The 13,787-nt window shown below is 50.4% G+C and overlaps 1 protein-coding gene across 1 annotated transcript; it reads left to right on the forward strand.

Annotated features, from left to right (window-relative positions):
• Nucleotides 1-1,348: 1,348 nt before the first annotated feature.
• LOC122936360 (hemoglobin heart muscle subunit alpha-type-like) lies at nucleotides 1,349-2,613 on the forward strand. The gene is made up of 3 exons (XM_044292522.1): nucleotides 1,349-1,448; nucleotides 1,897-2,101; nucleotides 2,374-2,613. Exons 1-3 carry the CDS (start codon nucleotides 1,435-1,437, stop codon nucleotides 2,482-2,484), a joined length of 330 nt encoding a protein of 109 aa, XP_044148457.1. The 5' UTR covers nucleotides 1,349-1,434; the 3' UTR covers nucleotides 2,485-2,613.
• Nucleotides 2,614-13,787: the final 11,174 nt, after the last annotated feature.

Genomic DNA, 13,787 nt, shown 5'->3' on the forward strand with positions numbered 1-13,787 from the left:
GTACAGCGCTCACAGCGCTCCCCCCCCCCCCTCCTGCAGACTAGTGAGCGCTTCTATTATGGAAGTGCTCACTAGTATTCCCTTTATAAGATGCATTGCATCTTATAAAGGGAAAAGCAATGAGCGCTTCCATCTGTATTGATGGAAGCGCTCATTGCTTCTGTTCTGGCACCCCCCTGAGAGCCGGCAGTTTTAAACCTCAGATCAGACCCTCATTAGACCTCCATGTAAGACCCGACCCAATATTTCACCTCAGATAAGACCCCCATATAAGACCCCCATTAAACCTCCAGACCCCCCTATCAGACCTCAGACCAGATCCCCATTAGACCTCCAGACCCCCATACATCTGTATTGATGGAAGCGCTTATTGCTTCTGTTCTGGCACCCCCCTGAGAGCTGGACCTGGGGTCTAAGCCAGTTTCCCTTTGCACAGTTTTGATCAATCTCCCCCTGTTGTGTTTTATAAAATGCAGGAGCAAAAACACTCTCTTTATTGCCCTGAGTTTCATATTTTGCATAGACTTTCCGCTGAGTTCTGTTGCTGGTGGTTTTCAATTTACAGCAGAACTTTCAAAACCAATGTTTGAATTAACATTGAAATCAATGAAAAAAGCGTATTTGGTTCTGAATTCCAGTGAAAATCTGTAACATAATTTTGTCATGTGAACAATCCCCTAATCTACAGGAGCCACCAGCTGATTGTGTCTGCACTCCAGTCCAGGAGTTGTCAGCCAGGCCAGGTTGTCAGGCTCTCCTGTAGGGCCCCAGGTGTGCTGGATCAGCAGCCATTCCTCCCTATATAAAGGTGATGATGGAGTCTGGGGCCCCTCAGTGCAGATTGGCCCTTGTGCTGGAGCTTCACATCCCAGGATGGCGCTATCAGATGCCGAGAAGGCGGCTTTGGAGCCCTTGTTTGTGAAGATTAACGCTGACGCTGAGAAGATTGGAGGTGAAGCCATGGAGAGGTGAGCGGCAGAGCCAGATAGTCACTGCTACAAGGAGCTGGGAAGGAGGAGCTGATACATTGTTACACCTGGAGCTCCGCCCCCTGCACTACATGCAACAATGTATCAGATTTGTTTGGAATCTTCCTTTAAACATGAAAAACTGTAATCCAGGAATAGAGCAGAGCATGCATGTTTATCTCAGTGGGGGAGGGGAATGTGCTGCTAGGAATAATACTGCATGTCCATAGAAGTGTAAGAGGATTTCTCATAAGCGATTAATATTTTGAGGATGGTAAAAGCGCTATACACTGCATATAATCACATCCTGTATATCTAGTGACTGTCATTAATCTGAGATTAAAGTGTTAATTACAGGGGGTTGTATAGGATTAAAAAGAATGGCTGCTTTCTGTCCCAGTGCTACACCTGTCCTCAGACTGTGATATCAGTGCAGCCTCATTCACTTCAATGGAACTGAAGCACAATGCAATCAGACAGGTGAGGTGCTGCTATCACATGAAGGTAGCGATGTCTTCCTAAAGCCTCATTCAAACATTCGTGAGAAGGTGGTCAGTGACGCATCTATGAAGGATCCGTGTTTCACTGACCCTGCACAGCTGAGAAATAATTTTCATCGTATCTCTTCCTAATGATCTGTGGTATCCGTGTTGCACCCATGAATTTCATTGACCCTTAGACTATAATTGGGGTGATGGATCCGTGAACACGGACAAAATAGAGCATGCATCAACACAGACCATGTTGAAACACTGAATAACGTGTGCTGTCCGTGGAGAACATGGACATGTGAAAGAGGCTTAATACTGAGAGATAATATATTCAATCACACTGCCTCCCCCCCAGTGTCTGTCCATCTTGATTTCCTTGGTACATGGGGTAAGGACGCTGTTCTCCTATAACACTGGATGTTCCTCTCTCTCCTCAGTCTCTTCCAGCACCATCCAGACACCAAGTCCCACTTCACTCACATGGACGTGACCCCCGGCAGTCAGGATCTGAAGACACATGGAGGGAAGATCATCCATGCCATTAATGATGCCCTCAACCACTATGGAAAACTGCAGGAGAACTTGGCCACACTGCGGGAGATGCACACCAACAAGCTGAAGCTCAGTGTGGACACCATCAAGGTGAGGATCTGTCCAGTGGGGATCAGAAAGTCTGCTAAAAATGGCGCCACTCTTGTCCATGGCTGTATCTGGTATTGCAGTTCCTCCACAATCATTGTTAATTGTGTTGTGCTACAGAACCCATGGACGAGTGGTGCCATTTATGGGCAAAATGGCATCTAGGTAATATCAATAACACATCTTCAATCTCCTTATCTGATCTGCAATTATACGGCTGTGTGCATGAGCCCTTATAAGAATTGTATGCAGTAACTCCCATCATCCATCCCCAGCTGCTGTGTGGTTGTCTCCTGGAGGTCATCGTCAAGCATTTCCCAGATGTGGACAAGTCGGCCTGTGACAAGTACCTCAATGAAGTTGCTGTTGCCCTGATTACCAGCTGACGGGAGGATTCTTCTCAGATCTATGTCCATGCGTCTCCTGTAACCAGCGTCTGTCCTCCATGATACTGATGGCTGCTCCATGACCCGGGATCTCCATTCTCCTGATGGCTAATAAATATTATATTTGTACATCACGTCTCCTGGTATTTTTAGTCTGAGCTTCTGTAACTGTGAATTTGTTTAATAATGGCGTCTACATCACAGAATCCAATAGCCCAGTCATGCTCAACCTGCGGCCCTCCAGCTGTTGTAAAACTACAACTCCCACAATGCCCTTCTGTAGGCTGTTCGGGCATGCTGGGAGCTGTTCTTTTGAAACAGCTGGAGGGTTACAGGCTGAGCATGCCTGCAATAGACTATGGAGTCGGGGAGGAAGGAATGAGGTCACAGGGTGTAAGAGGCGTAGAGGACAAAACTGGGGTTATTAAGTGACTGTGGCTGGAGGTATATTAGACGGTCATTTGATAGCAATTTTACTGCAGGCCACAAAATTTTTTCATTCACTGGACAGAAAACATCAAGTGATTATGTGGCTCGATGTATATTTGACGTGCAGTGTCCCACATGTGTGTAAATGGGACACTTTAAACACAGGGGCATAGCTATAGGGGAAGCGGCTGCTTTGGGGCCCTGACCTCGAAGGGGCCCATCCAGGAGGAGGACTAAAAGATTTTCAGGGCCCCCTCAACAGTAATACACAATGAAAGTATATACAGTGGCAGTATAGATGGATGGAATAGCTGCCGGCCTGGTCTGAGAGAGCGATCTTTACTAGCCACAGGAATGGGGCGGCATGAAAGGAAGGGGTTGCAAAAAAATTACTGGGGGGAGCCATTCAATAATTTGTGGGGCCCAGTCATTTCTAGCTACGCCACTGTTCAAACATCTGCTTATTTATGTAATTGTCTGATGTATGGTATTTCACATTATCAGGCTGGCATTGTCATTTACACCCACTCGCCCCTAGGTGGTGCTGGCACCACATAATACATATAGCTTTGGTCTGGCTAGACAGGAAGTTAGTTATTTGGCATGTGAGCGGAGGAGAAGCAACTTCATGGAGGAGAGAAACAGGCTAAAGTCCCCATGTAGCTGTTTCCCTTTTCTCTGGGCCCGATCAATCCTGGAGAAGACTACCACAGAAACCAAGCACCAGACAGTGAGTCTATGTACAAAGATGTGGACAGGGGAGGGCTGGGGGCAAATCCAGTCAAGTGGCCCATTTTTAGCCCCACCCATTATTAAAAGCCCCTTCTACATATAATAGGCCACTCCCAACAAACACTGTACAGCTGACATTCTATAGTTGCGGCCTGTCTCTACAAATCATACGGAGAGGGGAGGCCTGTCCTGGCTGCACTGCCTGCTTCACATTATACAATAAACAGCCGGCTACAGCCAGGAAGCTCCTCCGCTCTCCTCCCTCCCCCGATCCTGCTCAAGGCTTGTTGTTCCCCCCACTATCTGCCACCCGCCCGTGACCTGCTGCCCCCCTTGGCCGTCCTCACCCAGCTCTGAATCCTCCTTCTGCAAATGGCAGGAGAAGGAGCCGGAGCATCTCCTCTCCTACATAGCGCCCCCTACCTCTTACATCCATTGATGTCACCTCTGATGTAGACGTTCTCTTTCCTCATCTTCTCCATTCAGACCAGACCGCCATGATTGTTTTTCACCCATCCCCCGTCTCTGCAGAGATTGACAAACAGACATTAGTTTCCCACATTTCCATCATCTTAACATCTTCTGAACACCCTTTTTTGCAGTCCCCCTAGAAATGCTCTAAAAAATAACTGCGCCCAGACACTAATAGTATAAAGATAATGTCCCCCAAAAATAATTCTGCTAAGCGGATACTGTGCCAGGGTGACCCCCCAAAGTAACAGTCCTCCCCAAAATTCCACCAATAGAAATAGTTCTCTGCCAGAGCACACTTAGTAGTAATAATGCCCCTCTAGTGCCCATACTAGTAATCATGTTCCTCATAGCCCCCCAGTAGTAGTAAAGCTCCGCATAATACCCCCAGTAGTAATAATTCTCCCCAAGCAGCCTCTCATCTGCCCCCAGAAGTGTCCTAAGCCTCATAAATATAAAATAGAATAAAAACACTTACCGTTCCTGCTCCTCTCCTCTAGCGCGATCTGCATCCTCCTGCTGTCGGCTGTGCTGTGAAGGCTGCGCACAGAGTGACATCACATAGCGCCTTACGCCTGTGCGCAGCCCTGAACAGCTTAAAGTCAGGGCTGGTGCAAGGATTTTTGCCAACACAAGCGAAGCTACATTTTAGCGCCCCCACCACCACCACCACCAGAATTAGGTGGGGTTGATGTAACATGGAGGTGGGAGAAATGTGACACGGAAGGGGGAGAGATGTGACATTTCTCCCACTCCATGTCACATCACCCCCTCCTTTTTACATCACCTCCGTTGTGTCACATTTCTCCCCCTCTATGTCACATTTCACCCCCTCCATATCATATTTCACCCCCATGTCACATTTCTCCCCCTCCATGTCACATTTCTCCCCCTCCATATCATATTTCACCCCCATGTCACATTTCTCCCCCTCCATGTCACTTTTCTCCCCCTCCATGTCACATTTCACCCCCCATGTCACATTTCACCCCCCATGTCACATTTCACCCCCATGTCACATTTCACCCCCCCATGTCACATTTCTTTCCCCCCATGTCACATTTCTCCTCCCCATGTCATGACGGTGGTATTGGTTATCTGCCGTCCGACCCCTGACTCTACTCCCATCCTTACCCTCCAAACCCCCATATCTTACCTCCACCCATACCTCCTCTCTAACCTGCCCCAAATGACACACAGACACCAGGCTTGGAATAAATCGGCCACAGCAGCCGTCTTTTATTAACATATAAACAGAACATATAATAAATAACAATTCTCCCCCCCCCCCGAGGGGAGGTCCTTGAAGCCTCCAAGCAACTTCAAATACCCCACCGAGTAAGCCATCCTGCCTCCAGCCGTTGCCCACCAGCTCAGAAGCACCACTGAATGGCCCCTTTTAAATCCGTCACCACTGGGAGTCCAGCCCCAACCATGGAGCCCTCCCAGCATCCTCCTCTGTGAATCTGACCAACTTCAAGGACCTCCCCCCGCCACAGCCACCGTGACACCTAAAACCACCCCCACCTGTCCCCATTACCTTTTAAACTCCAACCCTCAAATCCATAAACAAAGGGAGGGCGGGCAGGAGCTCACTACAGGATCCTACAAAATGTCCCCCGATCTTCCCTCAGCTTCCTTACTTAACCCCTTAACCACACCCCCTACACTCGAACCACCCAATCCCCAGCTTTTCCCAATCCTCCTCCCATCCTCCTAAACTTCACCTATCCTCCTAACTGGGGTCTCCCTAAACCAAACCCCCGTCATGATGCCCTCCCCTAAGGCTACGCCCCCAGTCCGGCCATAACTTGACGGTGGTATTGGTTATCTGCCGTCCGACCCCTAACTCTACTCCCATCCTTACCCTCCAAACCCCCATATCTTACCTCCACCCATACCTCCTCTCTAACCTGCCCCAAATGACACACAGAAACCAGGCTTGGAATAAATCGGCCACAGCAGCCGTCTTTTATTAACATATAAACAGAACATATAATAAATAACAATTCTCCCCCCCGAGGGGAGGTCCTTGAGGCCTCCAAGCAACTGCAAATACCCCACCGAGTAAGCCATCTTGCCTCCAGCCATTGCCCACCAGCTCAGAAGCACCACTGAATGGCCCCTTTTAAATCCGTCACCACTGGGAGTCCAGCCCCAACCATGGAGCCCCCCCAGAATCCTCCTCTGTGAATCTGACCAACTTCAAGGACCTACCGACGCGCCGACTTGACCACCTTAAGTCTGCGCGTCCCTCCACAAACGCAAGGCTACCTCAATCCCCTCCTGAATTGCCAAGCTCCACATGTCCAAGCCCACCGCATTTAAATGCACACCATCGGCCAGCCAAAACCCCCCTACACCCTTCTCAAGTTCCATATGCCTAACTGCCACCGCCCCATTCCTGGCCATGAACCTGCCCATTGCCCTATTCACCTTAATACGGGCCCTGTTCACCCCCACCACTGAACGTGCATCCCTCCAAACCATCCTAGGAACAATATCCGACCAGACCGTCACCGTCCTCGGGAACAAAGCCCACATCCGCAGCAAATCAAATTTAATACCCTGCAACAACTCGCGGAACGGCCGCGCCACCAGGTCATTACCGCCCACATGCAAAACCAACACTTCGGGTGCCCTATCCTGGCTCACAAACTTGTGAATCTCCGGCAACACACCCGCCCAAACCATTCCCCTCCGCCCTAGCCATCTCACCACCGCCACGGACCTCGGGAACCCCAACTGCTGACCATCCGGCCGAACCGCTGCCCGGACAGCCCCCCAAAAGACATAAGAATGTCCGAGGATCCACACTAGGGCCGGCGCTGCATTTGTAACCAAAAACAACAACCCAAACAACAGTAATGACATAGCGTATACATCAACATCCTTTCCCCCCCCGGCCGCTCCCCTATAAACTGTGCAAACGAATGTACGATCTAAACCACATAGATTCCCACCGCCCAATCCTCTTTATAATCTCGTCTCCCAACCCCCACCTCGCTGCCTCCGTTGCCGCCCCAATTCTAAAAGAATGACTCGAGTACCCGTCAGGCCCCAAACCCAACCGAACCAAACATTTCAAAAAAAACGCTGCGAACTGAAAACGTGACAAAAAGGAATCATCCCCATGCACTAACAACGGCAACATCCCGCTCCTCCTGCCCCCCCAGTAGGCACGCAAAGTCAGCACCGGGCACATTGTGCAATCCGGGACCTCGAACAACACCACCCTCCGCCCCCGTCCTTCAGCGTCCGTCTTAGACCGCCGAATAACGAACTCCATCCTGTCCTGGAATAACTCCACATCCGCCTTCAGTAACCCCCCAGCCCTACGCACTGACGGACTGACCAATTCCCCTACCCATAACGCCCCAAAAAACGCCAATGAAAAAGCCAAGCTTCAACAACAATCCAAAGGACACAGGTCTCCTGTTATCTCCCCCCGTACCCGCCCTGCGCCACCCCTTCAACGCCCGCGTCACCAAAAACGACTTAGTCACATCCGGCCGTTGTCTACATTTAAACCCGAACGCCAATCCGGCCATGCAACTATTTATCTTTGCCACGGACCAACCTTCCTCTCTACAGTGACCCACAAACAATAGCATAGGGACCTCTAGCTCCCCCTCCCCAACCCCCAACTTACTCCACCAATCCTCCCAGTACCGCCACGATTTCAGATACAACTCCCACGTCTTAGGTGCCAGCGATGCCTGAATGAGACTTGCTACCGTTCCTCCAGTACCTCCCAAAGACAACTCGGGCATTCCCTCCCAAACTCCTCCGCGCCTGGAGCCAACTGCCGGAAACGGTCCCACTGTGAACAAGAAAGAGCGTCAGCTATGCCATTATCCACTCCCGGCACATGAACCGCCACTACCCACGCATTGAGCAACAGACACTCCAATACCAACTGTTGCAACAACCGTACCACCAACTCTGACGAAGCTGACAACCCATTCACCGCCTGCACTACTCCCAAGTTATCACAGTGAAACCGTATTTTCCTATCCCGGAACACATCCCCCCATAACACCACCGCCGCCACAATAGGAAACAGTTCTAGCAAAGCCACGTTCTTCACCCAACCTCTTTCCACCCAGCTGTCCGGCCACCGACCCGCACACCACTGTCCCTGGCAATAGACCCCAAAACCCTCACTCCCCGCTGCATCTGAAAACAACTTAAAATCAAACGAATTCACCACATCACCCATAAAAAGAGAGCGACCGTTAAAACGTTCCAAAAAAGAACCCCACACTCTCAAGTCCGCTCTCAACTCCCTCCCTAAACGCACATAGTGATGTGGCGAGACCACCCCCGCCGTTGCCATAGCCAACCTCCTACAGAACACCCTCCCCATGGGCATAATCCGGCACGCAAAATTGAGTTTACCGAGCAGCGACTGAAGGTCTCGCAACTGCAGTTTCTTCAAACGACACGCCCTCGCTACCTCCCCTTTAAAATCCTCCAACTTATCTAAAGACAACCTGCATTCCATCCTAACCGTGTCAATCACTATCCCTAAAAAACTCAACTCCGTGACCGGCCCAACCGTCTTCTCCGTGGCCAATGGTACCCCGAAGACCCTAAACAACGACTCTAAGGTATGCAACAACAAGGCGCACACCCTAGAACCCGCCGGACCAATACATAGGAAATCGTCCAGGTAATGAATAATAGACTCACAACCTGACGAATCCGCCACCGCCCATTCCAAAAAAGAACTAAACGCCTCAAAATAAGCGCAGGACAGGGAACAGCCCATCGGCAAACAGCTATCCACAAAAAACTCCCCCCCCCCCAAAAAACACGCCAACAAGTGCAAACAATCCGGGTGAACCGGCAGCAACCTAAACGCAGCCTCGATATCAGTCTTAGCTAATAGCGCCCCCCTACCCAACTTCTTAACCCACTGCACTGCCGCATCAAATGAGGTATACACCACCGAACACAAGGCGGGGTCTATACCGCCATTGACCGACGAGCCCTTTGGAAAAGACAGATGATGAATAAGCCGAAACTTATTCACCTCCTTCTTCGGAACCACCCCCAAAGATGACACCCGTAAATTCGGCAATGGTGGGGCCGAAAAGGGGCCCGCCATCCTGCCTAAACTGACCTCCTTGCTAAGTTTCTCAGCCACTACCTCCGGATGCTCCAACGCTGACCTCAGATTTTTTCTAACCAAAACCGCCTCACCCTGAACAAACGGGATCCTGAACCCAACCGAAAAACCTTCCCTCAACAATGCAGCCGCTGCCCTATCCGGATACCTGTCTAGAAACGGGCCCATCCTTCCCAGACGTACCGGCGTCTCCCCCTTTGCTATTAAAATCCCCCCTCTGTCTGTTACTCCTAAAGCACCGCGCCGCCCCATGCGCACCTCCACACCCCGAGCACTCGTGTTTAAACTTACACTTTGCTCCGAATTTACATGTTCCATCATTAAATGCGAAACAAAGCCCCTTCGCAGAGGCTGCCGCAACATTGGGCTGCCCACTACCTCCTGCCTCCCCCCGAAAGGACCGGCCCTGTCTCACCGGCGCAGTAACCTTCAACCACAAGGCTATATCCTTGTGATCCCACCTAATTTCGGGCCTCACCGCCTTCCGCTGCCGGAACTGTTCATCGTACCGCAGCCATGCTATCCCCCATATACCCTATACGCCTCCAAATAACAAAACAACGCCGAACAGCATTCCGGCGCCTTCTCCCCAATCACGCTGGCTAATATCGCGAACACCTGCAGCCAGTTTGCAAACGTCCGTGGTATTAGGCGGTACTTCCGCTTTTTCTCCTCCTCCTTCTTACCCTCATCCCGTCTCACCCTATCCAGGTTAAATTTGTCTAAAGGAAGCAAAGAAAAAATCTCTACATACTCCCCCCTCCAAATCTTTTCCCGCACCTCCTGTTTCAAATGTGCCCCCAATGGGCCCTCAAAGCAAACATATACCTCCCCTCTTGCCCTATCGTCCATCCGAACCGTCTCGTCCTCAACCGCGCCCCCCGCCTGCGTCTGCACCGACGCCACCGCAGACCCCACACCCGAACTGGCCCCCCCAACCGCACTCGCTCCCCCAGAGGGCCCGGACACCCCCCACGCCGGTAACGGAGATGCCCCCCCCATACCCCAACCCGCAAGCAAACCTGCCAGCCCCCCTAACAATTGGCCCAAACCCCTGCTAACATCTACTGGGGACCCACCAACACCCCCAGCCCCCCCAACAAACTGCGCTAACGTTCCCCAAGAGGCCTCACCTGGCTGCCTGGGTGCTGTGTCCCCACCAGCCGTAGATCCGGACTCCTGTTGCACATCCCTCCGCGTCGCCGCTTCTTCATCCAGTCCCCTAGCCAGGCCAAGGCTAGAGACGTCAGGACATCCATCATTCCGGGCTGCAGGAGCGTGGGCGGAGCATCTTCTTCCTGGAACTGTAACCACCGAAGCCAGGGGCCTGCCGCCGGACCCCATTTCGACTGCAGCAGCCCCGTTCCTCCCGACATCCTGCACACGCTGGGGGGTCACAGCCACCGGTCCCAGGCCGGAGACCCCCGCACCAGGTCCCTCTCCCTCGCCGTCTGTCATTGCAGGACGAGGCGACCGGTCCCGGCCACCTCGCAAGCTCCGCCTACTGGCCGGATTCCTCCCACATCGGGGAGTAACGGAGGAAGCTTTCCCCGCCGACCCCCGGCGTGGAGGGTCCCTTGAGGGGCTCCGATTGCGGCGCTGAGCCTTAACAGGGGGCTGAGCCGACTGAGAAGCCGACGGGCTATAGCGCGCCGGCGGCCTGGCCCGCCGCGGCCGGTTTAACACTGGCTGAGGCCCAGCTGGAGCCTCAGCCGCCCCCTGGAGCATCTGCTGCACCTGCGCCTGGATCCAGTCGGCGCCGCAGACCTCCGCTGCTGCCCTTAACCGAGCGATGGTCTCCTCCAGCTGCTGCATGACGGTCACCAGCTCTAATGTCAGGTACCAGCTCACTACAGGATCCTACAAAATGGCCCCCGATCTTCCCTCAGCTTCCTTACTTAACCCCTTAACCACACCCCCTACACTCGAACCACCCAATCCCCAGCTTTTCCCAATCCTCCTCCCATCCTCCTAAACTCCACCTATCCTCCTAACTGGGGTCTCCCTAAACCAAACCCCCGTCATGATGCCCTCCCCTAAGGCTACGCCCCCAGTCCGGCCATAACTCATTTCTCTCCCCATGTCACATTTCACCCCATGTCAGATTTCTACCACCCATGTCATATTTCACCCCCCCATGTCACATTTCTCCCCCATGTCACATTTCACCCCCCATGTCACATTTCTCCGCCTTGTCACATTTCTCCCCCCTCCCCATGTCACATTTCTCCCACCTCCCCATGTCACATTTCTCTCCCCCATGTCACATTTTTCTCCCCATGTCACATTTCTCTCCCCCATGTCACATTTCTCCCCCCATGTAACATTTTTCTCCCCGATGTCACATTTCTCCCCCATGTCACATTTCTCCCCCCTTCCCCATGTCACATTTCTCCCTCCATGTCACATTTCCCCCCTCCCCCATGTCACATTTCTCCCCCTCCCCAATGTCACATTTCTCCCCCTCCCCTCTATTAATGTTGTGTAAAAAACATTATCCTCACCTGACCCTGTCTGCAGCAGCTCCCCTTCTCCTCTGTGTGGTCCTGGTATCTTCTCTCTGGGCTCCTGACAAGTTGTTAAGGAGTAGGACCTTTCCCACTCAACCAATCAGTGACCACAGCTGTGTCATGTCTCAGGCTAGTGATTGGCTCAGCAGGAAATCACTGGCCTGACACATGATACAGCTGTGGCCACTGATTGGCTGAGTGGGAAAGGTCCTACTCCTTAACAACTTGTCGGGAGCCCAGAGAGAAGATACCAGGAACAGACCGGCGGTGTGCAAGTCATTTCACCGATTCCTGGCCCTCTGGTTCTCAGCAGGCGGACGTTTTTAATTTGCCTCCCTGCCCCCCATCCCAGCCCGCCCTTGAATGCAGAGAGCCTAGCGAAGGGTAACAGCGGGGGCGGGTGCGCGATCATCCCGCCCGCCACCTCTTATTTTCTTATCATCTTTGCTGTGATGTCAGCCTTTTTAACCCTTTCCAAGGAGTTAACAGGGAGGGAGCTCCCTCCCTCTCCCATTGGGGGCTGCTGTGCCTTTTCAGCCCCCGATGGGCGAGGGAGGGGGACCCCCTCCCTCCCCATCACCCGCTGCTCTGTTGTGGCAGCGAGTGATGGTTACCATGGCAACGGGACGCCTTCACAGGCTTCCTGCTGTCCATGGTGCTGATCAGACTTCTGCTAAAGGCAGAAGTCTGATCAGACTTTGTAAAGTGAAAATACAGTACACTATATAGAGTACTGTACTGTATTATACAGACATCAGACCCACTGGATCTTCAAGAACCAAGTTGGTCTGGGTCAAAAAAATGTAAAAAAAAGTAAAAAATAAATATTTTTTTTTTTATTACTGATAAAAAATAATAATAAATGCACTACACATATTAGGTATCGCCACGTCCGTAATAACCTGCTCTATAAAAATATCACATGACCTAACCCCTCAGGTGAATTCCGTAAAAAAAACAAAAACGGTGTAAAAAAAGCCTTTTTTTGTCAATTTACATCACAAAAAGTGTAATAGCAAGCGATCAAAAAGTCATATGCACCCCAAAATAGTGCAAATCAAACCGTCATCTCATACTGCAAAAATCATACCCTACCCAAGATAATCGCCCAAAAACTTTAAAAACTATGGCTCTCAGACTATGGAGACACTAAAACATGATTTGTTTTGTTTAAAAAATGAAATAATTGTGTAAAACATACATAAATAAAAAAAAGTAGACGTATTAGGTATTGTCGCGTCTGTAATAACCTGCTCTATAAAAATACCACATGATCTAACCTGTCAGATGAATGTTGTAAATAACAAAAAATAAAAACGGTGCTAAAACAGCTATTTCTTGTTACCTTGCCTCACAAAAAGCATAATATAGAGCAACCAAAAATTATATGTACCCTAAAATAGTACCAACAAAACTGCCACCCTATCCCGTAGTTTCCAAAATGGGGTCACTTTTTTGGATTTTCTATTCTAGGGGTGCATCAGGGGGGCTTCAAATGGGACATAGTGTTAAAAAACCAGTCCAGCAAAATCTGCCTTCCAAAAACTGTATGTCATTCCTTTCCTTCTGCGCCCTGCCGTGTACCACATATGGGATGTTTCTGTAAACTACAGAATCAGGGCCATAAATATTGAGTTTTGTTTGGCTGTTAACCCTTGCTTTGTTACTGGAAAAAGTGGATTAAAATGGAAAATTTGGCCAAAAATCAAAATTCTGACATTTTATCTCCATTTGCCAATAACTTTTGTGAAACACCTAAAGGGTTAACGACATTTGTAAAATCAGTTTTGAATACCTTGAGGGGTTTAGTTTCTAGAATGGGTCATTTTTTGTTGGTTTCTATTATGTAAGCCTCGCAAAGTGACTTCAGACCTGAACTGGTCCTTAAAAAGTGGGTTTTTGAAAATATTTGAAAAATTTCAAGATTTGCTTCTAAACTTTTAAGCCTTGTAACATCCCCAAAAAATAAAATGGCATTCCCAAAATGATCCAAACACGAAGTAGAAATATGGGGAATGTAAAGTAAT

The sequence above is a fragment of the Bufo gargarizans genome, chromosome 4 (genome assembly GCF_014858855.1).
Source record: "Bufo gargarizans isolate SCDJY-AF-19 chromosome 4, ASM1485885v1, whole genome shotgun sequence".
Lineage (NCBI taxonomy): Eukaryota > Metazoa > Chordata > Amphibia > Anura > Bufonidae > Bufo > Bufo gargarizans.